Here is a 25,576-nt window from a genome sequence, read left to right on the forward strand (position 1 = left end):
CACCATCAACGTACACCATACACAACACAGCAAACTTAACACTGTACACCATCAACGTACACCATACACAACACAGCAAACTTAACACTGTACACCATCAACGTACACCATACACAAAACAGCAAACTTAACACTGTACACCATCAACGTACACCATACACAACACAGCAAACTTAACACTGTACACCATCAACGTACACCATACACAACACAGCAAACTTAACACTGTACACCATCAACATGTGCCGTACACCGTACACTGACACAACAGTGTCCTACAATCATAAACGAACCCGGTTTACTATAATACACAGTCGGACATGTTTAACTTTCACACAATGCCCAGATAGTGCTATCATGTTATGTGAATAATGTGATACACCTCAACACGCCATATTGCTAATTGGCGCTGACGGAGACGCAGTTCGTTGGTTTATAAGCAATGTCACCTTCTCCCCAATGTGCAGCTGATATAAACACTGTCAGACCAGACATCCCACGCCGAATAATGTGCATTGTTCAAAGTGAATATTAACATGATGCGAACCATTTGTTCAAACCGTTTATACATATGTCTTCAAATAATGTATGTAATTGGTGTATTTCCAACATTACTTCGACAATGCACATAACTGAACTTCACACCCAAACATTGTTAACCCGTGAAGGTCCGGGTTAGAATGAACCTTCAGTTACCCATGTTTGTCGTAGAAGCGACTACTTCATCTGTAGTTCAAAGACAACAGCACACCAGCTTTTGTTCAAAGACAACGTCTTGTCAGTTGTTGTTCAAAGACAACAGCACACCAGCTGTAGTTCAAGGACAACAGTACACCAGCTGTAGTTCAAGGACACGTCTTGTCAGCTGTAGTTTACAGACAACAGGACACCAGCTGTAGTTCAAGGACAACAGGACACCAGCTGTAGATCAAGGACAACGGCACGCCAGCTGTAGTTCAAGGACATGTCTTGTCAGTTGTAGTTCAAGGACAACAGCACACCAGCTGTGGTTCAAAGACAACAGCACACCAGCTGTAGTTCAAGGACAACGGCACACCAGCTGTAACTCAAGGACAACAGCACACCAGCTGTAGTTCAAGGACAACGGCACACCAGCTGTAGTTCAAGGACAACAGCACACCAGCTGTAGTTCAAGGACACGTCTTGTCAGCTGTAGTTCAAGGACAACAGGACACAAGCTGTAGTTCAAGGACAACGGCACACCAGTTGTAGTTCAAGGACAACGGCACACCAGCTGTAGTTCAAGGGCAACAGCACACCAGCTGTAGTTCAAGGACACGTCTTGTCAGTTGTAGTTCAAAGACAACAGCACACCAGCTGTAGTTCAAGGACAACGGCACACCAGCTATAGTTCAAGGACAACAGCACACCAGCTGTAGTTCAAGGACACGTCTTGTCAGTTGTAGTTCAAGGACAACAGCACACCAGCTGTAGTTCAAGGACAACGGCACACCAGTTGTAATTCAAGGACAACAGCACACCAGCTGTAGTTCAAGGACAACGGCACACCAGCTGTAGATCAAGGACACGTCTTGTCAGCTGTAGTTCAAGGACAACAACACACCAGCTGTAGTTCAAGGACAACGGCACACCAGCTGTAGTTCAAGGACAACAGCACACCAGCTGTAGTTCAAGGACAACGGCACACCAGCTGTAGTTCAAGGACAACAGCACACCAGCTGTAGTTCAAGGACAACAGCACGTCAGCTGTAGTTCAAGGACAACGGCACACCAGCTGTAGTTCAAGGACAACGGCACACCAGCTGTAGTTCAAGGACAACAGCACACCAGCTGTAGTTCAAAGACAACAACACACCAGCTGTAGTTTAAGGACAACAGCACACCAGCTGTAGTTCAAAAACAACAACACACCAGCTGTAGTTCAAGGACAACAGCACACCAGCTGTAGTTCAAAGACAACAACACACCAGCTGTAGTTTAAAGACAACAGCACACCAGCTTTAGTTGAAAAACAACAGCACACCAGCTGTAGTTCAATGCAACAGCACACCAGCTGTAGTTCAAGGACAACAGCACACCAGCTGTAGTTCAAAGACAACAACACACCAGCTGTAGTTTAAAGACAACAGCACACCAGCTTTAGTTGAAAAACAACAGCACACCAGCTGTAGTTCAATGCAACAGCACACTAGCTGTAGTTCAATGACAACGAAGGTGTACAACGTTTGTAAATTTATTGTTGAACATCAGTATTTAGTATTCCCCGGGTTATAGCGTAGATATGTTATCAGTACTTCAGTAGAAAGTTAAGTTACCAAAATACTGTCACGCCAATGAAAGATTCTCTGATTGAACATGCATATTTAAATCCAGAGCCCTATAGAATGCACTAAACGCCAAAAGAAACATTACCCTCCTTCCTTAATGACGGATGTACCTATCTTCAGCTGGCGTTGTGATGCGTGGACGTCCACTTCTTGGGTCTGTCCAGGGTGACCCCAGTCTGTCTGAAGCCCTATAAGTCTTATAACCGAGATACGGTCGAATCCGAGGGCGTTGGCAACAGCATTGTATGTCGACCCCATCTGCACCATCCCAGTGCCCTTATCTCTGTCTTCAGCTGTTAATCGTGGCATATTTGTCGTACTTGTGTATCATATCATGTATTCTAGGCTCCCTTCATTACTGCGTTTTGACGATTGATATTGCTATGCGTAAACAAAAAATGGAAAAATGTTACTTTGCAAACAACAAAGATAATTTTAGTTGTTCCTAAACATTTGTTCACAATATCAAAGACACGTTTGACTTGTTTTCACTAATGCAAATCAGCAGAAAATGTTTAAAAAGACTGAAATCATAGGAATGATTATTTTACAATTTTACACACTCTACAACAGTTGTTTCTTGTTTTAATAGTTGAAAAATGGTGACTTTCAATGGTTTATCATTGTCCCAAAACAGAAATTTATTTCAACCTTTCTTGTGGACATCAAAATCACTGTTATTGGTTTATTTCGGCATAGACGAATATAGGACAATTTAACTCTTTTGAAAAAGATTCATTTCACCTAAATATGAATGCAATTGAGAATTTTGTTTCGTGATTTGCATAAAGCTGTGTTGTTAAGCTTTCTTGTAAACTAAAACCTTCTAACACATCTTTGAAAGGTTTTCGGTAATTCATAAAGGTAGGAAGGTAACGTTTCTTTTGGAGTCTACTGTACACTGCTTCCACTTCAGATCGATATGAATATGACGAATGTCAAATTTCTTTTTGTCTCATTCCTGTCCTGCAATGTGTCAGGTCATTCTGACCCAAGGATTTCGCCGACCACCGGGACGGACCTGCTGCTGGATGTTTCCATAAATAGAGAAGGTCAAAATATCATTCCTTTGTGATATACTCTTTTACATGTTGTCTGTGTTGCAGACGTACCCATCGATGTAGATCATTGGTCATGGCACTGGTCAAATGCTTGTCTGGAGTGGTCACACAACCCTTTCGTGAGACTTTTTACCGAACACTTCAATGTTGATTTTGAACTGTTTGAAGCACGGGCATTGGATCATAATAAGGAGTACCGGGGTTAGGCCACGAACTGTCACGAACCAAACGAATAAGCGGGTAACATAGAAAATGTTACTCGCTTGTAAGTGGGGTACATTGGATCAGCCAATCAGAAATCGACATTTATGTGTGAGGTAAGATAACGACGATTGTCCGTGGGTCAATATTTCTGCAGGCCCTTCTGGTTCTGCTTGACATCGCTCTGTGATTTACTTTGTTGCATTCGACGACGAGAATACAGGGTCGACTGACACAGATCCAGGCTCTACGACATATTGCTCTTGCTGTCACTACTGAATAGATTACTCAGTCAAAGAGAATAAGAAAGACTTCCGTGCAGTATTTGAGGTTCAGCCAACGAGAATAACAAGGACTTCCGTACAGTATTGGATGTTAAGCCAACGAGAATAAGAAAGGCTTCCGTGCAGTATTGAAGTTTCAGACAACGAGAATAAGAAAGACTTCCGTGCAGTATTGGAGGTTCAGTATTGGAGGAGTTCAGACAACGAGAATAAGAAAGGCTTCCGTGCAGTATTGAAGTTTCAGACAACGAGAATAAGTAAGACTTCCGTGCAGTATTGGAGTTTCAGACAACGAGAATAAGAAAGGCTTCCGTGCAGTATTGGAGTTTCAGACAACGAGAATAAGTAAGACTTCTGTGCAGTATTGGAGTTTCAGACAACGAGAATAAGAAAGGCTTCCGTACAGTATTGGAGTTTCAGACAACGAGAATAAGAAAGACTTCCGTACAGTATTGGAGGTTCAGACAACGAGAATAAGAAAGACTTCCGTGCAGTATCGGAGGTTCAGACAACGAGAATAAGAAAGACTTCCGTGCAGCATCGGAGGTTCAGCCAACGAGAATAAGAAAGACTTCCGTGCGGTGTTGGAGTTTCAGACAACGAGAATAAGAAAGACTTCCGTGCAGTATCGGAGGTTCAGCCAACGAGAATAAGAAAGACTTCCGTGCAGTGTTGGAGTTTCAGACAACGAGAATAAGAAAGACTTCCGTACAGTATTGGAGTTTCAGACGAGAATAAGAAAGACTTCCGTGCAGTATCGGAGGTTCAGCCAACGAGAATAAGAAAGACTTCCGTGCAGTGTTGGAGGTTCAGCCAACGAATAAGAAAGACTTCCGTGCTGGTGGTTCAGCCAAGAGATTAACTGGCTACCACCTTACGCACTACCGGGAATTCCCATATTTAAGCCTGGGGCTTAAATACGGAAAATCACTGTTCTAGTGATGAAATATTTTAACCATATTTAAGCCCAGGGCTACAATATAAAGAATCGTGTTTTTTAAAAACTATTTTATCAGGAAACTGGTCTATTCATTCAAAATTGAATGACCACATGGTTCAGTTTAACTGCAACTGCATGTACATCATAAGGGTTAAGATGATCAATTTGTCTCTAATAACTGCCCTGTAACCGTGTCCAAATGTTCTGTAAACGTGATAACCTCGCAGAGGCACTACTAATGGGGACGTCACTCTAAACATCAAAGAATTAAATCCAAATTTAAGCCCATGGGCTTAAATACGGAAAAAAATCCCGTATTTTAGCCCATGGTCTAAATTTCGCGTGGGCCTAACTACGGGAATTCCCGATAGCTACTTCCTCAGGCACTGGTCACCCTGAAGGGCACTAGCTCCTGGGGCACTAGATACTCTCTCGGGCACTAGCTACTTTTCAGGGGCTAGCCACTATCTCAGCCACTAGCTACCCCTTCAGGCTCTTGCTACTCTCTCGGGCACTATCTACCCCCTCAGACACAGGCTACCCTCTCGGGCACTATCTACCCCCTCAGACACAGGCTACCCTCTCGGGCACTAGCTACCCCCTCAGACACAGGCTACCCTCTCAGACACCAGCTACCCCCTCAGACACTGGCTACTCTCTCGGGCACTAGCTACACCCTCAGACACAGGCTACCCTCTCAGGCACCAGTTACCCCCTCAGACACAGGCTACTCTCTCGGGCACTAGCTACACCCTCAGACACAGGCTACCCTCTCAGGCACCAGTTACCCCCTCAGACACAGGCTACCCTCTCAGGCACCAGCTACCCCCTCATACACTGGCTACTCTCTCGGGCACCAGCTACCCCCTCAGACACAGGCTACCCTCTCAGGCACCAGTTACCCCCTCAGGCACTGGCTACTCTCTCGGGCTCGATCTACTCTCCCAGGCATTGGCTTCTCGCTCAGAAACTATCGACTTTCTTTTCTCAGACACCAGCTACCTCCTCAGGCACTAGTTACTCTCTCGGGCTCGAGCTACTCTCTCAGGCACAGCTACCCCCTTAGGCACTAGTTACTCTCTCGGGCTCGAGCTACTCTCTCAGGCACAGCTACCCCCTTAGGCTCTAGTTACTCTCTCGGGCTCGAGCTACTCTCTCAGGCACAGCTACCCCCTTAGGCACTAGTTACTCTCTCGGGCTCGAGCTACTCTCTCAGGCACAGCTACCCCCTTAGGCTCTAGTTACTCTCTCGGGCTCGAGCTACTCTCTCAGGCACAGCTACCCCCTTAGGCTCTAGTTACTCTCTCGGGCTCGAGCTACTCTCTCAGGCACAGCTACCCCTTTAGGCTCGAGCTCAGGCACAGCTACCCCTCTCAGGCACAGCTACCCCCCTTAGGCTCTAGTTACTCTCTCGGGCTCGAGCTACTCTCTCAGGCACAGCCACCCCTTAGGGCTACTACTCTCAGCTCGAGCTACTCTCCCAGGCACAGCTACCCCCTTAGGGCTCCAGTTACCTCTCGGGCTCGAGCTACTCTCTCAGGCACAGCTACCCCTTAGGGCTCTAGTTACCTCTCGGGCTCGAGCTACTCCTCTCAGGCACAGCTACACCCCTTAGGCTCCCAGTTACCTCTCGGGCTCGAGCTACTCTCTCAGGCACAGCTACCCCCAGGCTCTAGTTACTCTCTCGGGCTCGAGCTACTCTCTCAGGCACAGCTAGCCCCCTTAGGCTCTAGTTACTCTCTCGGGCTCGAGCTACTCTCTCAGGCACAGCTACCCCCTTAGGCTCTAGTTACTCTCTCGGGCTCGAGCTACTCTCTCAGGCACAGCTACCCCCTCAGGCTCTAGTTACTCTCTCGGGCTCGAGCTACTCTCTCAGGCACAGCTACCCCCTTAGGCTCTAGTTACTCTCTCGGGCTCGAGCTACTCTCTCAGGCACAGCTACCCCCTTAGGCTCTAGTTACTCTCTCGGGCTCGAGCTACTCTCTCAGGCACAGCTACCCCCTTAGGCTCGGGCTCGAGTTCTCTCAGGCACAGCTACCCCTTAGGGCTCGAGCTCGAGCTACTCTCTCAGGCACAGCTACCCCCTTAGGCTCTAGTTACTCTCTCGGGCTCGAGCTACTCTCTCAGGCACAGCTACCCCTTTAGGCTCGAGCTACTCTCTCAGGCACAGCTACCCCCTCAGGCTCTAGTTACTCTCTCGGGCTCGAGCTACTCTCTCAGGCACAGCTACCCCCTTAGGCTCTAGTTACTCTCTCGGGCTCGAGCTACTCTCAGGCACAGCTACCCCCTTAGGCACTAGTTACTCTCTCGGGCCTCGAGCTACTCTCTCAGGCACCAGCTACCCCCTTTAGGGCTCTAGCCAGGCTCTCTCTCAGGCACAGCTACCCCTCAGGCTCTAGTTACTCTCTCTCGGGCTCGAGCTACTCTCCTCAGGCACAGCTACCCCTTAGGCTCTAGTTACTCTCTCGGGCCTCGAGCTACCTCTCAGGCACAGCTACCCCTTAGGCACCAGTTACTCCTCTCGGGCTCGAGCTACTCTCTCAGGCACAGCTACCCCCTTAGGGCTCTAGTTACCTCTCTCGGGCTCGAGCTACTCTCTCAGGCACAGCTACCCCTTAAGCACCTCAGGTTACTCTCTCGGGCTCGAGCCACTCTCTCAGGCAGAGCTACCCCTCAGGCTCTAGTTACCTCTCGGGCTCGAGCTACCTCTCAGGCACAGCTACCCCCTTAGGCTCTAGTTACTCTCTCGGGCTCGAGCCACTCTCTCAGGCACAGCTACCCCCCTTAGGCACAGTTACCTCCGGGCTCGAGCCACTCTCTCAGGTAGAGCTACCCCCTTGGGCTCTAGTTACTCTCTCTCGGGCTCGAGCTACTCTCTCAGGCACAGCTACCCCTTAGGCACTAGTTACTCTCTCGGGCTCGAGCTACTCTCTCAGGCACAGCTACCCCTCAGGCTCTAGTTACTCTCTCAGGCACAGCCACCCCCCAGGCTACTCTCTCAGGCACACAGCTACCCCCTTAGGCACTAGTTACTCTCTCGGGCTCGAGCTACTCTCTCAGGCACAGCTACCCCCTCAGGCACTAGTTACTCTCTCGGGCTCGAGCTACTCTCTCAGGCACAGCTACCCCCTTAGGCACAGGCTACTCTCTCAGGCACAGCTACCCCCTCAAACACAGGCTACTCTCTCAGGCACAGCTACCCTCTCGGGCTCGAGCTACTCTCTCAGGCACAGCTACCCCCTTAGGCTCTAGCAACCTCCTCAGGCTGTTTTGACCCAGCTATCACCTGCTGGATGCGTATATCGTATATTGGTCCTGCCAGGTATCCATTGACACCATGTGGGCAGTTACGGTGAAGGGACATATCCTTGCAATGGTGTAACAACAACTACGACTGACGACGTCTTTACCATAGTACTTACTCGGAAACTTATGGTGGTTCTGGGCAGCGCTTCCTTTGAGACACCCCATTTGAGAAGGCACATTCTACTTCCTCGGGCACTAGCTACCATCTCAAACGTTAACTACCCTTTCAGGCACTGACTATCTCCTCAAGTATCGATTACTCCCGGAGGTGTACCCCATCCTGCCTGCACTAACTACCCCTTCAAGCACTAACTACCCCCTTAGAAAACAAATGGGTGACATTCCCATGGCTGTGTGTGTGCTGTCCTCGTGGCAACACGATGCTTTATTTGGGAACAGCGACAGAAGCAACTGCATGAATTTCTGATGTTTCCCGAACACCCTCGGCACATGTTTTAACGCTATACTTATCATGATCAAGTTTAACTCAACAATACTTTCCGCTTCACGTGTAAATCTAACTTATCACCCTTCCGAATTTACAATTTATAGCAATTTATGACTAAAAGTTTTCCTAGAACGGCAAATCAGCACTTTATCGGAAATTCTTGACATTGTTCCACGTAGCGCTGTGAGCAGTGTTATAACAGCCCAAGTTACACGCCACATGCAGCTATTATTCCGGTTCATATGAAAGCAATCAGTCTGCTCATTTGACCCGAGTGATTCGAGAATTCCAACCCAAGCAACAAGTATAAGGAGACAATTAATCGGCTGGCCCAGCGCTCTGAATGTGTACCACGTGACGTCCCGGAAGCTACGCACATCCTCTATAAACACGTGTAATATATTGCCAGCACTTTCGATGGAATTTACTCGTGGCAAAGTCTCGCCTGTAACTTAAATGGAATAAGACTGATTACATATTTACTACTGAGCAGGACACGGAGTTTATTGATTGCTGTGGACCAGTTGTGTGGAATGTCGTTTTGATAACATATGTTGAATAACACGTATGCTCATTCACCTGTGCCTGTAGGCACAATGTGTGTGTGGGTGCGTGCGTGCGTGCGTGTGCATGTGTGTGTAGGGAGGGGAGCAGATAACAGCGGATCAGGATACTTTCCCTACCATAGCTGCTTGTCACTGACTTTCACTACCATAGCTGCTTGTCACTGACTTTCACTAACACAGCGGCTTATTGCAGACTTTCACTACCATAGCTGCTTATTGCAGACATTCACTACCATAGCAGCTTGTCACTGACTTTCACAACCATAGCGGCTTATCACAGACTTTCACTACCATAGCTGGGCCTAGAGCTGACTATTGAGGCATGGTGTCCATGGGGAAACTCGACTGACACCAGCGTGTCAGGATCGGCTGGTGTATCAACCTGACGACGAATAAAACAGACACTTCGTTTCGATTATCATTAATTCAATAAAGTCCACTGGGTGGCGACACCTATGTATCGCCATGTCTTCTTCACTACGGGAGACTTTAATGTTGTCTTGCTGAGAACTGTTCACCAGGTGTACTAGGATACCTTCAGTCAGTCATAACACATCGTAAGCCAGAATATCTTAAGTTTAAGACAACTACATGTGTTATATGGCTGTCTAATGTATTACCAAACGATGTTGTAATGCCTTTCATTGTTTTAGTCAATGCTCGGTACAATAATTCGTTTTCACGAATGTATTACTATTTGATAAAGGAGGTGATGTGGAAGTTATTAATGATTATGAAGACACCATAAGTGTTTAATCAAGAATGTTCTAAAACAACTATAGGCAAATTCACAATAGGATGTAACATTTTGGAAGGTATTTTCACTAGGGGACAAGCTCGAAGTCTAGTTGAGCTGCTGTGTATAGATCGTTACTTTCACCCTTGATATCTAGTCCTGGTCTGGTTCTCCCCTACAGCTCTAGTTGTAATGTCGTTTTAATTACATAGCAGTTTTTGTATACGATGTAATGTTGTTTGTTGCTATCGCAATGAAATCCTTTGTGGATGCATCCTTTGAGGATGTATCCTTTGTGGATGTATCCTTTGTGGATGAATTATTTCAATTTTAAAATCAACGCGTAGCAGTAATCACACCATAAATATTATCCTTCCTTTAACCTGAGACCAGTGCTCAGCATCAACACGGAATATATTACGGTAGATCGACACGTCACATAATCAGAAAGAAGGAAATGTTAATGATGAAATAATCGGTAAGCCATTCCATCCTAAGGAGAGACGTTATCACAAAGAGTGAAAGACAATCGAGTTTTGAAACCTAAGGGATACGTAAATAATCCCACAGGGAACAGTATAGCAAATATATCCAAGAAAGACGAGGCAAATGTGGCAAGTCTAGATTTCCACAGCTTCTGAAAATGAAAAAAGTCTCAGGGCTCCTTTTCATTATATTTCATTTTTTAACTATGAGCTTTTTTTTGAAAAAATGTTCATTTCAGAGATTAGTTGTTAGTCTAGGTACAGTAAGATTTACATAATTCTCTTCGTATGTTAAATGTGTACGCAAAATTGCTCAGGTTACGAGAAAACACCACCCTTTCTGCAATACCATTCTCAATATACAATATGGCGAAAACCTTTAGCTGATCTGCAATTTCTCATCGCAAAGATTAACAATTTATCCCGACACTGTTATTACACTCTTAAGCGGCTGGTCCATTTAAGCCACAATAGTTTATCAGTTGTGTGTACCGTCACATTGTACACATATACTATCTCAACTCCTATACCTATTACTGAGCAGTGTAGCTGTGACAAGGGGACATTGGTCAGTGCCACACAAACTGCTGTCACAAAATACAAGATTAGTAAATGACACATGAAGGTGCGAGATGCTCACCACAACGTGTGAGGTTACAAAATGGTGAAACAAGTACATATCAAACAACTTGACGACGACACACACCACAGGTTACAAGCTTTCCTTCCATATCTAACTGGCACACGGTGATATCTAACTGACACACGGTGATATCTAACTGACACACAGTAATACCTGACACAATGATATCTAACTGACAAACGGTGATACCTAACTGACACACAGTAATACCTAACTGACACAATGATATCTAACTGACAAACGGTGATATCTAACTGACACACAGTAATACCTAACTGACACAATGATATCTAACTGACAAACGGTGATATCTAACTGACACAATGATATCTAACTGACAAACGGTGATATCTAACTGACACACAGTAATACCTAACTGACACAATGATATCTAACTGACAAACGGTGATATCTAACTGACACAATGATATCTAACTGACAAACGGTGATATCTAACTGACACACAGTAATACCTAACTGACACAATGATATCTAACTGACACACGGTGATATCTAACTGACACACAGTAATACCTAACTGACACACAGTAATACCTAACTGACACAATGATATCTAACTGACACACGGTGATATCTAACTGACACACAGTAATACCTAACTGACACACAGTAATACCTAACTGACACACGGTGATATCTAACTGACACAATGATATCTAACTGACAAACGGCGATATCTAACTGACACACAGTAATACCTAACTGACACAATGATATCTAACTGACACACGGTGATATCTAACTGACACACAGTAATACCTAACTGACACAATGATACCTAACTGACACACAGTGATACAACTGAAACTCTAATCGAAACAACGGCAGAGTCAAAGTCGTGAAGCTAAACACATGTATCACATGTTTTTCAATAATGCCTGTGTGTTGATAAACTTAAATTATTATTTTAATGAAGCTGTGACGCTAGAAAATGGTCCTTCTCAATATTGCATCATGTTATATAAAACACTTGAAACACTGAGCGACTGTCCCAGACTGCGGGATAAAGTCATCCTGCCCGATTTTCTGGGAACTGTGTTGAGATGCATACAACTTCTGAAACACATTAGGTGCCATGTTCCATCTTGCTTTCTGAAGTAGCCTATGAAATATTTGTTCTAACAATCTAGCAATAAAAACAGTAAGTTTAACTTTCTATGCCTGAAAGTGCACAATTGTTTCGACACAAAACATTGTTTGCATTCATAACAATTGCCAACACAGACATTAACCCCAGCCTCGCTTTCAGGAAAAGAGGTTGTGACGTCACGACATTTCCGGTCAACTCAGGAAGCGATGGCATTGGTTTCTTATGTTCGGGTGAAATTTGGCCCCAGTTTTCAAACGGCAACAAAAAAGCAAGGACCGCACCTAAGGGCAGGGAAATGTAAGGAACCGGTGTATATTGAGATAAGACCCCATGAAATTGATACCAGGTGTATGTTTTTTCATTGCTATTTATATCTGACTCAATAAATTTGTAAAAGGCTTGAGTGTGTGTAGGCAGAGAGGTGCCTGTGAGCAAGACCTTAGACACTTCCGTCCCAGTACGACCCGAGTAGCACACACTCTAGGTACGTCGCTCGTAATAACGACTGTGTGGAGTATAGAAGCCACTAATATTTTTACTTAATGTTTTGCAAATACACCTCATTTGAGCAGTCTCTTCACAGCTGAGCTGATGGCACAACGTGTACTAGACCAAGCCGTAGGCGCCACAAACGTGTTTTCAGAGTAGTATCACTGTGTGTTAAATCTTCTATCGCCCTGATTACTTACCGTATAGGTTTACCAGCATCAAAACAGAGATCGTTGCTTTCACCAAAGTGGTACCCTCTAATACACACATCACCTGGGGCTTTCCCCCTACACGAACCTGTCAGGCCGTCAATAACTGGACGACAGGCCAAACTAGTGGTCTTAAACCCACCCGCTCACTCACTCACTTCGCGAACAACTATCGGGAGGTCCGTCTGAGTTACCACATGGGTGTTTATATAGTGAGGTTGTGCAAGAGTTTGTTTCATTTTATTAACTCTTTTCTACTTAAAGCGTATTCACTGACTACAATAATTCTAATCATCTTTCCACTGGTCCGTTATCCTTACGTTGAAGCAGTATGATCTCTAAGGTGTCTGTTCATTTAAACTTTTTTTTAATTTGAAAAATACGTGTTCCAGTGCACCCATTGACACATCATCACTCGTTACACAACGTGCCTTGTCTGTACACAAATCACTCCAATATCTGTGTAAACATGCGGCTATTGTGTTTTTGCTGTAGGATACATGACTTTTGTGTTTAATATGCATTAAGATATCATTCTTTTTGATATAGCTAATCTTGTATCACCGTCTTTATTGAAAGCAAACAAGAGCCTGTGTTTTTGATTAACTTCATGGCTCTATGGTGAGCCCGTTCTGGGAACGGGTCACCGCTACCGACAGGCAGACTTTTGACAAGCTGGAATCATATGCTTGTCTTTACCACATCTGTTGTCATAGACTGGCCCGTATGAGCCACAGAACCCCCTTCAAATTTAAAGTCAACAAGTCACAAACTAATGCAAGCATAATTTGCGTCAATCGCCTCACATTTCACCACCATTAGAGTGTTGCATTATCATTGCTAAACACCGTGCTGACCAGCTGTTTCCAATGGTTCCTGGCTGCCCGTGACAAGTCAAGTTGTATCAATCACCACTAGGTGCAGGACGGGGGCATGGCGGTGTGCCCGGACAGAAATCATTACAATGTGCTCCACAACTTGTTTAAAGTTATATGCAGAAGAATTCTCACACCCAAGTAATCCATTATTAACATCTGAGAGAACTGGGTATGGAATCTGATGACTCAGCACCTGTCTGCCACGACTTACAACGTCAAGTGTATTGCAGTCCTCTCCATATATGGGGCACGCTCGGTGTCCACCTCAGGTCCGCTAATAATGCTTTATTTTGTCTTGTTGTCAGGAAAACATGAGTAAACTAAACAGAAGTCATCTGACAACTTGTCAGTTGTTAGTTTCTCCTCGTGTCCATATTACATGCAGATGTTACTAGGCACATGCCGGGAAGTGTAGAGTATGTGAATTCTTATTCTAGCATTTTTGAATTCTGCTATGAGAAAGCATGCACAGTGGAAGCAAGGTGTCGAGTGCACTTGTTTAATTGTTTGCTTCTGTTTGTTTGCATACATGCGAGGTCACACATCTATACCATTGTGTGCACACCGTGCAAATAAACAGTTATACGAGATATGAATGATGTATGTCAAGCACGTGTACCATCCAGGCACACAATGTATACAACCGTCTTCATTTAAATAGAGAAATTTAACTGATTCGGCACTTTCCTGACGTGTTGGGGCCAACACAGTGTGAAATTGGGCACCTGTTGTGCTTTTATATGTACTGTACACCTTACCGTGGGTAGGTAAGTCATGGTGTGATGTATGGGGACCGACACACTATAGGTGATGAAGTGATGTAAGGTGATAGAATGTAAATGTAATAAGATATAAGGGACGTATTATTTGTTTGTTTGTTTGTTGTTTAACGCCGCACTCAGCAATATTCCATATGTGGCTGTTGTCTCGTAAATAATCGAGCCTGGACCAGACAACCCTGTGATCAACTGCATTAGCATCGATTTACGCTACTGGGATTGGGATAGTAATAAGTGATGTAGACGTAAAGAGACTGATGTACTGTACGTGATGAAGTGTGGAGACTGATGTACTGTACGTGATGAAGTGTGGAGACTGATGTACTGTACGTGATGAAGTGTGGAGACTGATGTACTGTACGTGATGAAGTGTGGAGACTGATGTACTGTACGTGATGAAGTGTGGAGACTGATGTACTGTACGTGATGAAGTGTGGAGACTGATGTACTGTACGTGATGAAGTGTAGAGACTGATGTACTGTACGTGATGAAGTGGAGACTGATGTACTGTACGTGATGAAGTGTGGAGACTGATGTACTGTACGTGATGAAGTGTGGAGACTGATGTACTGTACGTGATGAAGTGTGGAAACTGATGTACTGTACGTGATGAAGTGTGGAGACTGATGTACTGTACGTGATGAAGTGTGGAGACTGATGTACTGTACGTGATGAAGTGTGGAGACTGATGTACTGTACGTGATGAAGTGTGGAGACTGATGTACTGTACGTGATGAAGTGTGGAGACTGATGTACTGTACGTGATGAAGTGTGGTGATGACGTGACGTGATGAAGTGTGGAGTACTGATGTACTGTGATACGATGATGAAGTGTGTACTGTACGTGATGAGACTGGATGTACTGTACGTGATGAAGTGTGGAGACTGATGTACTGTACGTGATGAAGTGTAGAGACTGATGTACTGTACGTGATGAAGTGTACGTGATGAACTGATGTACTGTACGTGATGAAGTGTGGAGACTGATGTACTGTACGTGATGAAGTGTGGAGACTGATGTACTGTGTGATAGTGTGGAAACTGTGATGAAGTGTGGAGACTGATGTACTGTACGTGATGAAGTGTGGAGACTGATGTACTGTACGTGATGAAGTGTGGGAGACTGATGTACTGTACGTGATGAAGTGTGGAGACTGATGTACTGTACGTGATGATGATGTAAGTGTGAAGTGAGACTGATGTACTGTACGTGATGAAGTGTGGAGACTGATGTACTGTACGTGATGAAGTGTGGAGACTGATGACTGTACTGGAGACTGATGTACTGTACGTGATGAAGTGTGGAGACTGATGTACTGTACGTGATGAAGTGTGGAGACTGATGTACTGTACGTGATGAAGTGTGGAGACTGATGTACTGTACGTGATGAAGTGTGGAGACTGATGTACTGTACGTGATGAAGTGTGGAGACTGATGTACTGTACGTGATGAAGTGTGGAGACTGATGAGACTGATGTACTGTACGTACGTGATGAAGTGTGGAGACTGATGTACTGTACGTGATGAAGTGTGGAGACTGATGTACTGTACGTGATGAAGTGTGGAGACTGATGTACTGTACGTGATGAAGTGTGGAGACTGATGTACTGTACGTGATGAAGTGTGGAGACTGATGTACTGTACGTGATGAAGTGTGGAAACTGATGTACTGTACGTGATGAAGTGTGGAGACTGATGTACTGTACGTGATGAAGTGTAGAGACTGATGTACTGTGTCTGATGAAGTTTTGTGAGGAGACTGCTGTACTGTTCGTGATTGAGTGATTTTAGTTTTTCGTCGGACACAGTAATATTCCCGCTATATGGCGGCGGGTACTGTAAGTGATGAAGTGATGTTTGCAGTCGGACATACTGTGAGCGATGAAGTGATGTCTGGAGACTGCTGTACTGTAGTATCACGATCATTTATATAAGCTTATGTGCAGAATGTGTTATCACGTTGCATGTCTCGTCTCTACAATGGAGTATAGCTCACAATCAGTATGGGTTGTTTTATGTACATCCATCCTGGTTTATCTGGCTAATGTAGACCACGTCGTGCCCGGCAGGAAGTAGCTGTAGTGTGAGGGAACTAAACGTCTCCACCCCATTGTCTGCAGATTGGCGCAGCTGTTTCCCATAAAGTCAATAATGCCACGACACCTACCTTCTTAATCTTATAGCCACAGTCTAAATATGTCATTACACCATGCCCCTTCAGCTGATACCTTAAAAAGAGTCTTCGTCATAACAAGCCCTGTTTGGCTGAATCAAAGCTTAGTTCCATTGTGAAGAGAGCCAGTAGTTTGGGGCCGGGCTTGATGTCGGCGAGATGTTTCCTTGTAGTGGAGGAATCAAAGCTCACCTAGACCTGTCTCATCCTCCGGGGACGCCGTAGATGATGCTGTAAACGCGGGGATCTGGCCCTGGGGGAGGACACGGTGGCAAGACAAACGGCTGTCTAACATATAACATGTTGGAACATATTTTTCTTGGGGAGCTGTTTGGAGACAAGACTCCCACCTCACGTGATTCACTGGAGGTGGAGGTTGGTTTATGTCTTCTGTTTTCGTTGTCGCTCCCCACACCAATGCTAACGTCGCGAGGTTCTAGAACTCTGATGTTGTGGAGCGGAGTAGATAATCAACATAACGCCAATTCTATCTCCTGACACTCAATCACTGTCTGTCGGGTTGGAATACACTGTCCATCCCCATCTTGCTGCCTGTCCACCAGGAACACACTGTCCATCCCGCACTCGGCGTCTGTCCACAAGGAACACACTGTCCATCCCCATCTTTCTGTCTGTCCACCAGGAACATACTGTCCACCCCGAGCTCGGTGTCTGTCCACACGGAACACACTGTCCACCCCGAGCTCGGCTTCTTTCCACACGGAACATACTGTCCACTCTGAGGTCGGCGCCTGTCCACACGGAACACACTGTCAACCCTGAGCTCGGCGTCTGTCCACACGGAACATACTGTCCACCCTGAGTTCGGCGTCTGTCCACACGGAACATACTGTCCACCCTGAGGTCGGCGCCTGTCCACACGGAACACACTGTCCACTCTGAGGTCGGCGTCTGTCCACACTGAACATACTGTCCACCCTGAGCTCGGCGTCTGTCCACACGGAACATACTGTCCACCCTGAGCTCGGCGTCTGTCCACACGGAACATACTGTCCACCCCGAGCTCGGCGTCTGTCCACACGGAACATACTGTCCACCCCGAGCTCGGTGTCTGTCCACACGGAACACACTGTCCACCCTGAGCTCGGCGCCTGTCAACACGGAACACACTGCCCACCCTGATAGGGTCGTGTCTCGCTGAGATACAGCGTTAGAAAGACATATAGGTGTATAGACCCAACCCTACTACTATATAAAAGGAAAGGTACGTAACGACGAAACCACCCTCTCCTTAATCAAAGTTAGATTTCACCACGTAAAATATTTTTCCCAACAAAATGAGCTGTAAATGGTCACAATCGGATCATTATTTCGAAAGTTATAAGCCACAATCACCGATAACAGCTACCTGCACATCTCCAAGCCAAAATCATGGATCAGCCAAGATAGCGAAAACCTTTTAAATTCGTTTATCATCTAATGGAGGTTGTTATCGGTGCAATAAAGCAATCTGATAAACTTTGTTCAATCCACGAACTACTGTCACAAAACTCCATGCACGCCATGCGAATCCTAAAACGTTTTAACATTTCATTGATGACGTCGTCACGAGTTTACATTGTTTGTAAACAAACATGGCTGCCCCCATTCTCAAAATTGGTGATTCTGTAAGAATTGATGACTGAGGTTCTGGAGTCGTTACTGCAGTAATTGACTTCGGAAAACATGAAACGGAGTACTTGGTTCACACTGAAGGTACGGATTATGAGGCACGACTGAAAGGCAATCGTCTAAGAAAGGTACCAACCAAGGATTTCGATCTATCGATCACAATGCAGACGACGAATCGATTCCGTCAGGTATCAGAAACTGATATTGATGAGGTGCTTACCCGCAATGAAAATAGAAACACTGCCAGGAAATCCCTGCCCGGTTTTGTTGTTCCTTTTAGACAGAAAGATCTCATTGTAAGCATGAGTTATGTTTGCACTGTATTAGCGACTAGTCACAACTATATGCCGCCGTCATGAACGACCTTCACCTTGGTGTACCGCTAAGTATTCTTACGCGAATGTTCGATTATCTTCATATATAAATTCACGTACGATTTGCTTCTTTTTTAGAGTAATTTTAAGAATGACATTATATGATAAAGAGATTATTAACCTCGCCAAAGGCTCGAATAATACATTTTTTTATTCCTAATATATAATATTTATGATACGGAAACACACTCTATTTATTAATTCCAGCCACGTTGATAGCACCTATGGAGTGCTATTTTCGATCGGCGGCCATATTCCACGGGTCTACAAACTGATTGCAACATCTACATATCACTTCCTCGGCAGTAAGCAGGCATTTTCTACAAAATCATCGGCAATCATACTCACTTGTCGGCCACAGATGACCTTGACATTCAAGTGACCTTAACGTGCACACTGCAGCCAAGGTGTCGTTGCATCATGTGTATTGGTCAACTTGGATCCCCCACACGTGGATGTTACCTCCACATGGACAATAGTGAACACCTGTGCTTGTCTTCCTGACAGTCTCAGGACATTTAGAAGTAAAAGAATTACAATATATATCTTTATATGGAGATGACAGTGTATATAGATGTTTTTCCCGGACCATATTCGCTAAACTACACTAAGACGCACGCACACACGTTACTTTCAGATGTACATATGCCTTTCCCTGCTAACGTAAGCATCTGAATTCATTTCATTACTAAATTTGCGTGTGCTTTTCTGTGAATTCCGTGTGATTTGACATTATCAAATTATTTTAGAAGGCGTATCTGTAGGACACAGATGCAGAAAGAGTTGATACACACTGGAGACTGCTTAAGTGGATTCCAGGATTCAGTGGAACATTGAAGGTCAAGAAATATGGTGACAGATAACCCATATTTAAGGTCGAATGAGCAGAAACGATACATGGATTGACAGATGGATGGGAAGTTAAAGGTACAGTGTAACACACAGATTCGTATACACACGGGATAAAGCGAAACACACACATCTAGGTCATATACAGGTACGTGTGTATATAGAGCAGATGGAGCCCTACCTACGTGTGTATATAGAGCAGATGGAGCCCTACCTACGTGTGTATATAGAACAGATGGAGCCCTACCTACGTGTGTATGTAGAACAGATGGAGCCCTACCTACGTGAGTATGTAGAACAGATGGAGCCCTACCTACGTGTGTATATAGAGCAGATGGAGCCCTACCTACGTGTGTATGTAGAACAGATGGAGCCCTACCTACGTGTGTATATAGAGCAGATGGAGCCCTACCTACGTGTGTATGTAGAACAGATGGAGCCCTACCTACGTGAGTATGTAGAACAGATGGAGCCCTACCTACGTGTGTATATAGAGCAGATGGAGCCCTACCTACGTGTGTATGTAGAACAGATGGAGCCCTACCTACGTGTGTATATAGAGCAGATGGAGCCCTACCTACGTGTGTATGTAGAACAGATGGAGCCCTACCTACGTGAGTATGTAGAACAGATGGAGCCCTACCTACGTGTGTATGTAGAACAGATGGAGCCCTACCTACGTGTGTATGTAGAACAGATGGAGCCCTACCTACGTGGGTATGTAGAACAGATGGAGCCCTACCTACGTGTGTATGTAGAACAGATGGAGCCCTACCTACGTGGGTATGTAGAACAGATGGAGCCCTACCTACGTGTGTATGTAGAACAGATGGAGCCCTACCTACGTGTGTATGTAGAACAGATGGAGCCCTACCTACGTGTGTATGTAGAACAGATGGAGCCCTACCTACGTGGGGTAGAGAACAGATGGAGCCCTACCTACGTGTGTATGTAGAACAGATGGAGCCCTACCTACGTGTGTATGTAGAACAGATGGAGCCCTACCTACGTGTGTATGTAGAACAGATGGAGCCCTACCTACGTGTGTATATAGAACAGATGGAGCCCTACCTACGTGTGTATGTAGAACAGATGGAGCCCTACCACGTGTGTACGTAGAACAGATGAAGCCCTGCCTACGTGGGTATGTAGAACAGATGTAGCCCTTCCACGTGGGTACGTAGAACAGATGGAGCCCTACCTACGTGTGTATATAGAACAGATGGAGCCCTACCTACGTGTGTATGTAGAACAGATGGAGCCTTACCTACGTGTGTATGTAGAACAGATGGAGCCCTACCTACGTGGGTATGTAGAACAGATGGAGCCCTACCTACGTGGGTATGTAGAACAGATGGAGCCCTACCTACGTGTGTATGTAGAACAGATGGAGCCCTACCTACGTGGGTATGTAGAACAGATGGAGCCCTACCTACGTGTGTATGTAGAACAGATGGAGCCCTACCTACGTGGGTATGTAGAACAGATGGAGCCCTACCTACGTGTGTATATAGAACAGATGGAGCCCTAGAACAGATGGAGCCCTACCTACGTGTGTATGTAGAACAGATGGAGCCCTACGTGGGTGGGTATGTAGAACAGATGGAGCCCTACCTACGTGTGTATGTAGAACAGATGGAGCCCTACCATTTCGGTATGTAGAACAGATGACTAATTGATCTTACCTTTTTATAAAATGTCAACTATCTTTACTGATGGCACATCTTCTATATGCTGCTAGCAAAATTAGAACAACAACTACAACAAGAACAACAACCTATGATCATTTTATAATCCCTGCATATGAGTTTCCTCAAATGGTCAGCCGTGGCATATAACTTGGTCTCACGTGTTTTGTTCTGCTACGTGACGGCTGTCCCACTGGGGACGATTGGTTAGTGCAAGGCTGAAGTTCACTGACGAAGGCCAATGGGCGTTGGCATCTAAAGTTGAATGAAGATCCCGTAACACCAGTTTAATGAAACAAAGACTTCCATGTCATCCTTGTGTCCCCCCTTCTAGCTGGTGAACGACTGCTACCTGGCAAGAGGGGTCGGCGTCTTTTGATGCACTTGGAAAACTCTTCTTGCTATCGATTGCTCTGGTTTGGGTGTTTGCGACAGCTTACTGGATGAAACACTGTACAAACACCCCGGCTCCACTTTAAACTCCAGCTTTCAGAAGCACACTGCCCATTGCGCATGTGCGGTTGTTTTTTTCCTGGCCGCGGCCTGCTGTATGTGTGTATGTATGTATCGCCGTGACCACCTCCCTCCCCTTAGCCGTCAATATAACACGGAGCGCCGGCTGCAGGGGTGAGTGACTACCTTTTTCACGTATTGTACTCCTTAAAACATCTTGAATCACATTCACATTCATAAAAGCTTAAAACATACTGACAACCTACAAAATGTGTTTCTCATGGTCGGGTATGAAGAAAACATATAAAAGTGAATCATTTATGCAAATTACAGCAAAACACTTTATATGGTTTCATTTACAGCTTGTATAGTATGTTTTCAGGATTCCATCCGTAACATATGTTTTGTATACAACTGGCAACACAGAGGTGTTCTGTGACAAGTATCGGTTTGTCTATGGATGTGATATAATGCTAGGTTATCCATGTCTCCGTGGTAAACCAGAATGTTTCTGGGGGACATTATGTCAACCCATGTTAACGTGTGGCACACGCGTCCCCCGAGCCTGGCCGGTGCAGGCTGTAGCCAGGGGTCGGGTAGTGCATGGCCGTCCAGTAGTTACTAACTCGCCCAATGACGTCTTATACCCCCTCTGAACCATCCCTATCATCGTTTCCTTGTTGTAGTCATTGCACTGGACATGACCGGACTGACCTGCTGGGGTCATCGCACATTTCGCAACCTCATGACAACAGGCACTCCATCGTCCTCCACTGTAATCTACTCTCAAACACAATACGTCACACCTTTCTATTGCAGAATCATGCAAGTACACCTAACAGAGCCTATAGTGTAAACCGTTCTCATGTTATTCAAGTTTGTTAGGCAACTCTCTTGTACCGACATGTGATACCGCATATAAACTTACTCTTGAAGGTTTAATGACAAATCGTATATTTATACTACACAAAAGTTGGGGATCTCACGACTGTATCATATTATTGTAGTTAGTCTTGTCGACATATATAGCTTTCCGATGTCAAGGCTTTCCTCTGAAGAGGCATGACGTAGATCTGTATATGGCGACATGAATCACAGAAAGGATAACAGCTTTTTGTTGTGTGAATGATTCACCTGATCATGGGGCAAGAGTCGGAAGCGTCGGAAAATACAATAGAGAAAGTGTTAGCCATATAAGGTTTCATGAGTGCGCTTTCATCTTTCAAATGTTAATTTAGTTCTTCTGGAAATACGCACACAAGTTAACGTTACTGTTGCCGGCGTGGACGTTGGGATGCGGTGACAGGATTGCTGTAACGGTTTACACTGACACCAATCCACCAGTTTCTAGTCATATATCGGCATGGAGTACGTTCAGGACCGTATCAAGTACTTGTTGATATCATACTTGGGGTGATACTCCGGATTGTGAAACAATATATATTTGAGAAAACATTACCTTATCATTTAGCTGTGAATGTTCCATCCCCTAAGGTGATACCTACCTGTGTGGTGACATACCTATAACGCCGAATAGGCGCTTAATGTAAATTACCTTTGTTCAAGAAAAGAACATTCACGTATTTACCATACAGACTAAAGTCACGCATCTACCATACAGACTAAAGTCACGCATCTACCATACAGACTAAAGTCACGCATCTACCATACAGACTAAAGTCACGCATCTACCATACAGACTAAAGTCACGCATCTACCATACAGACTAAAGTCACGCATCTACCATACAGACTAAAGTCACGCATCTACCATACAGACTAAAGTCACGCATCTACCATACAGACTAAATCTACCATACAGACTAAAGTCACGCATCTACCATACAGACTAAAGTCACGCATCTACCATACAGACTAAAGTCACGCATCTACCATACAGACTAAAAAGTCACGCATCTACCATACAGACTAAAGTCACGCATCTACCATACAGACTAAAGTCACGCATCTACCATACAGACTAAAGTCACGCATCTACCATACAGACTAAAGTCACGCATCTACCATACAGACTAAAGTCACGCATCTACCATACAGACTAAAGTCACGCATCTACCATACAGACTAAAGTCACATACAGACACCATACAGACTAAAGTCACGCATCTACCATACAGACTAAAAGTCACGCATCTACCATACAGACTAAAGTCACGCATCTACCATACAGACTAAAGTCACGCATCTACCATACAGACTAAAGTCACGCATCTACCATACAGACTAAAGTCACGCATCTACCATACAGACTAAAGTCACGCATCTACCATACAGACTAAAGTCACGCATCTACCATACAGACTAAAGTCACGCATCTACCATACACAGACTAAAGTCACGCATCTACCATACATCTACCACTAAAGTCACGCATCTACCATACAGACCAAAGTCACGCATCTACCATACAGACTAAAGTCACGCATCTACCATACAGACTAAAGTCACGCATCTACCATACAGACTAAAGTCACGCATCTACCATACAGACTACATCTACATAAAGACTAAAGTCACGCATCTACCATACAGACTAAAGTCACGCATCTACCATACAGACTAAAGTCACGCATCTACCATACAGACTAAGGTCACGCATCTACCATACAGACTAAAGTCACGTTTTTACCATACAGACTAAAGTCACGCATCTACCATACAGACTAAAGTCACGCATCTACCATACAGACTAAAGTCACGCATCTACCATACAGACTAAAGTCACGCATCTACCATACAGACTAAAGTCACGCATCTACCATACACACTAAAGTCACGTTCTTACCATACAGACTAAAGTCACGCATCTACAATACAGACTAAAGTCACGTATTTACCATACAAAACAGAGTCAGGCATTTACCATACATAATAAACATGCATTTACCATACAGAATACAATCAAATATTAACTGTGTGAATTACAATCAAACATTTACTGTGTGAAATACAATCATACATTTACTGTGTGAAATACAATCAGACATTTACTGTGTGAAATACAATCAAACATTTACTTTGTGAAATACAACATTTACTGTGTGAAATACAATCAAACATTTACTGTGTGAAATACAATCAAACATTTGCTTTGTGACATGTAATCACACATTTACAGTGTGAAATTTCAAACTTTTATTGTGTGATGTAGAGTCGTCTTTCATTGTCGGTGTGAACCAGATATACCTCGTGTACAAACAGTCGTATACGGGTAGTGTCTTGTAGTGAGAAGATCGTCCTTTCTATCTGCTTTCTGTAGCATACGGTGTGTGTGTGTGTGTGTGCGTGTGCGTGCGAGAGAGAGAGAGAGAGAGAGAGAGAGAGAGAGAGAGAGAGAGAGAGAGAGAGAGAGAGAGAGAGAGAGAGAGAGAGTCAGTGTGTGCTGGGTATACCTGTGTGTGTATATATGCATATATCCATATGCAAATTTACAGACAGATATAAGTAGATGTGTGTGAATGTGGTTTTACAGTGATGCATTCCGGGGATGCCGTCATTGCGTTTCATATAGTGGGACTGTTGACCCGACGGGATGTCCTAATCCTGGGACTTATCATAGCGAAATCCAGGGATATATGGCCATCCCCACCCTTACCGGATACTACACTGGATTAGCAGGGCTTGAGTACACTCGGATACACCTGCCTCGTGGTGATACACAACACGGCAACTGTACGTGTACTACATGCTCTGCGTCGTTAAGCGTGAGGTGAATGCGAGGTGAATGTAGGGAAGCACCCCATGTGAATGTACATGTTGATAACACAAGGAACGAGCTAGCTGATGAGGGTATAACTGGTACTATCACTGACAGATATAACATGGAGACTCCAGAAAGCGCCAGAAACCAGTGGAATCAGCGTTTTTAGTTCAGTGATAAATCGAAATATACCTCTCAGGGTTGTTACAAAAACAACCCGAAACAAGGGAAACCACTTTA

The 25,576-nt window shown here is 44.8% G+C and overlaps 1 protein-coding gene across 1 annotated transcript; it reads left to right on the forward strand.

The window, feature by feature from the left end:
- Positions 1 to 19,644: 19,644 nt before the first annotated feature.
- On the forward strand, positions 19,645 to 20,430 carry LOC124263965 (apolipoprotein A-IV-like). The gene has a single exon (XM_046698692.1). The coding sequence runs from the start codon at positions 19,645 to 19,647 to the stop codon at positions 20,428 to 20,430; it is 786 nt and encodes a 261-aa protein (XP_046554648.1).
- Positions 20,431 to 25,576: the final 5,146 nt, after the last annotated feature.

Source organism: Haliotis rubra, unplaced genomic scaffold (genome assembly GCF_003918875.1).
Source record: "Haliotis rubra isolate DU_JTF1 unplaced genomic scaffold, ASM391887v1 Scf90, whole genome shotgun sequence".
Classification (NCBI taxonomy): domain Eukaryota; kingdom Metazoa; phylum Mollusca; class Gastropoda; order Lepetellida; family Haliotidae; genus Haliotis; species Haliotis rubra.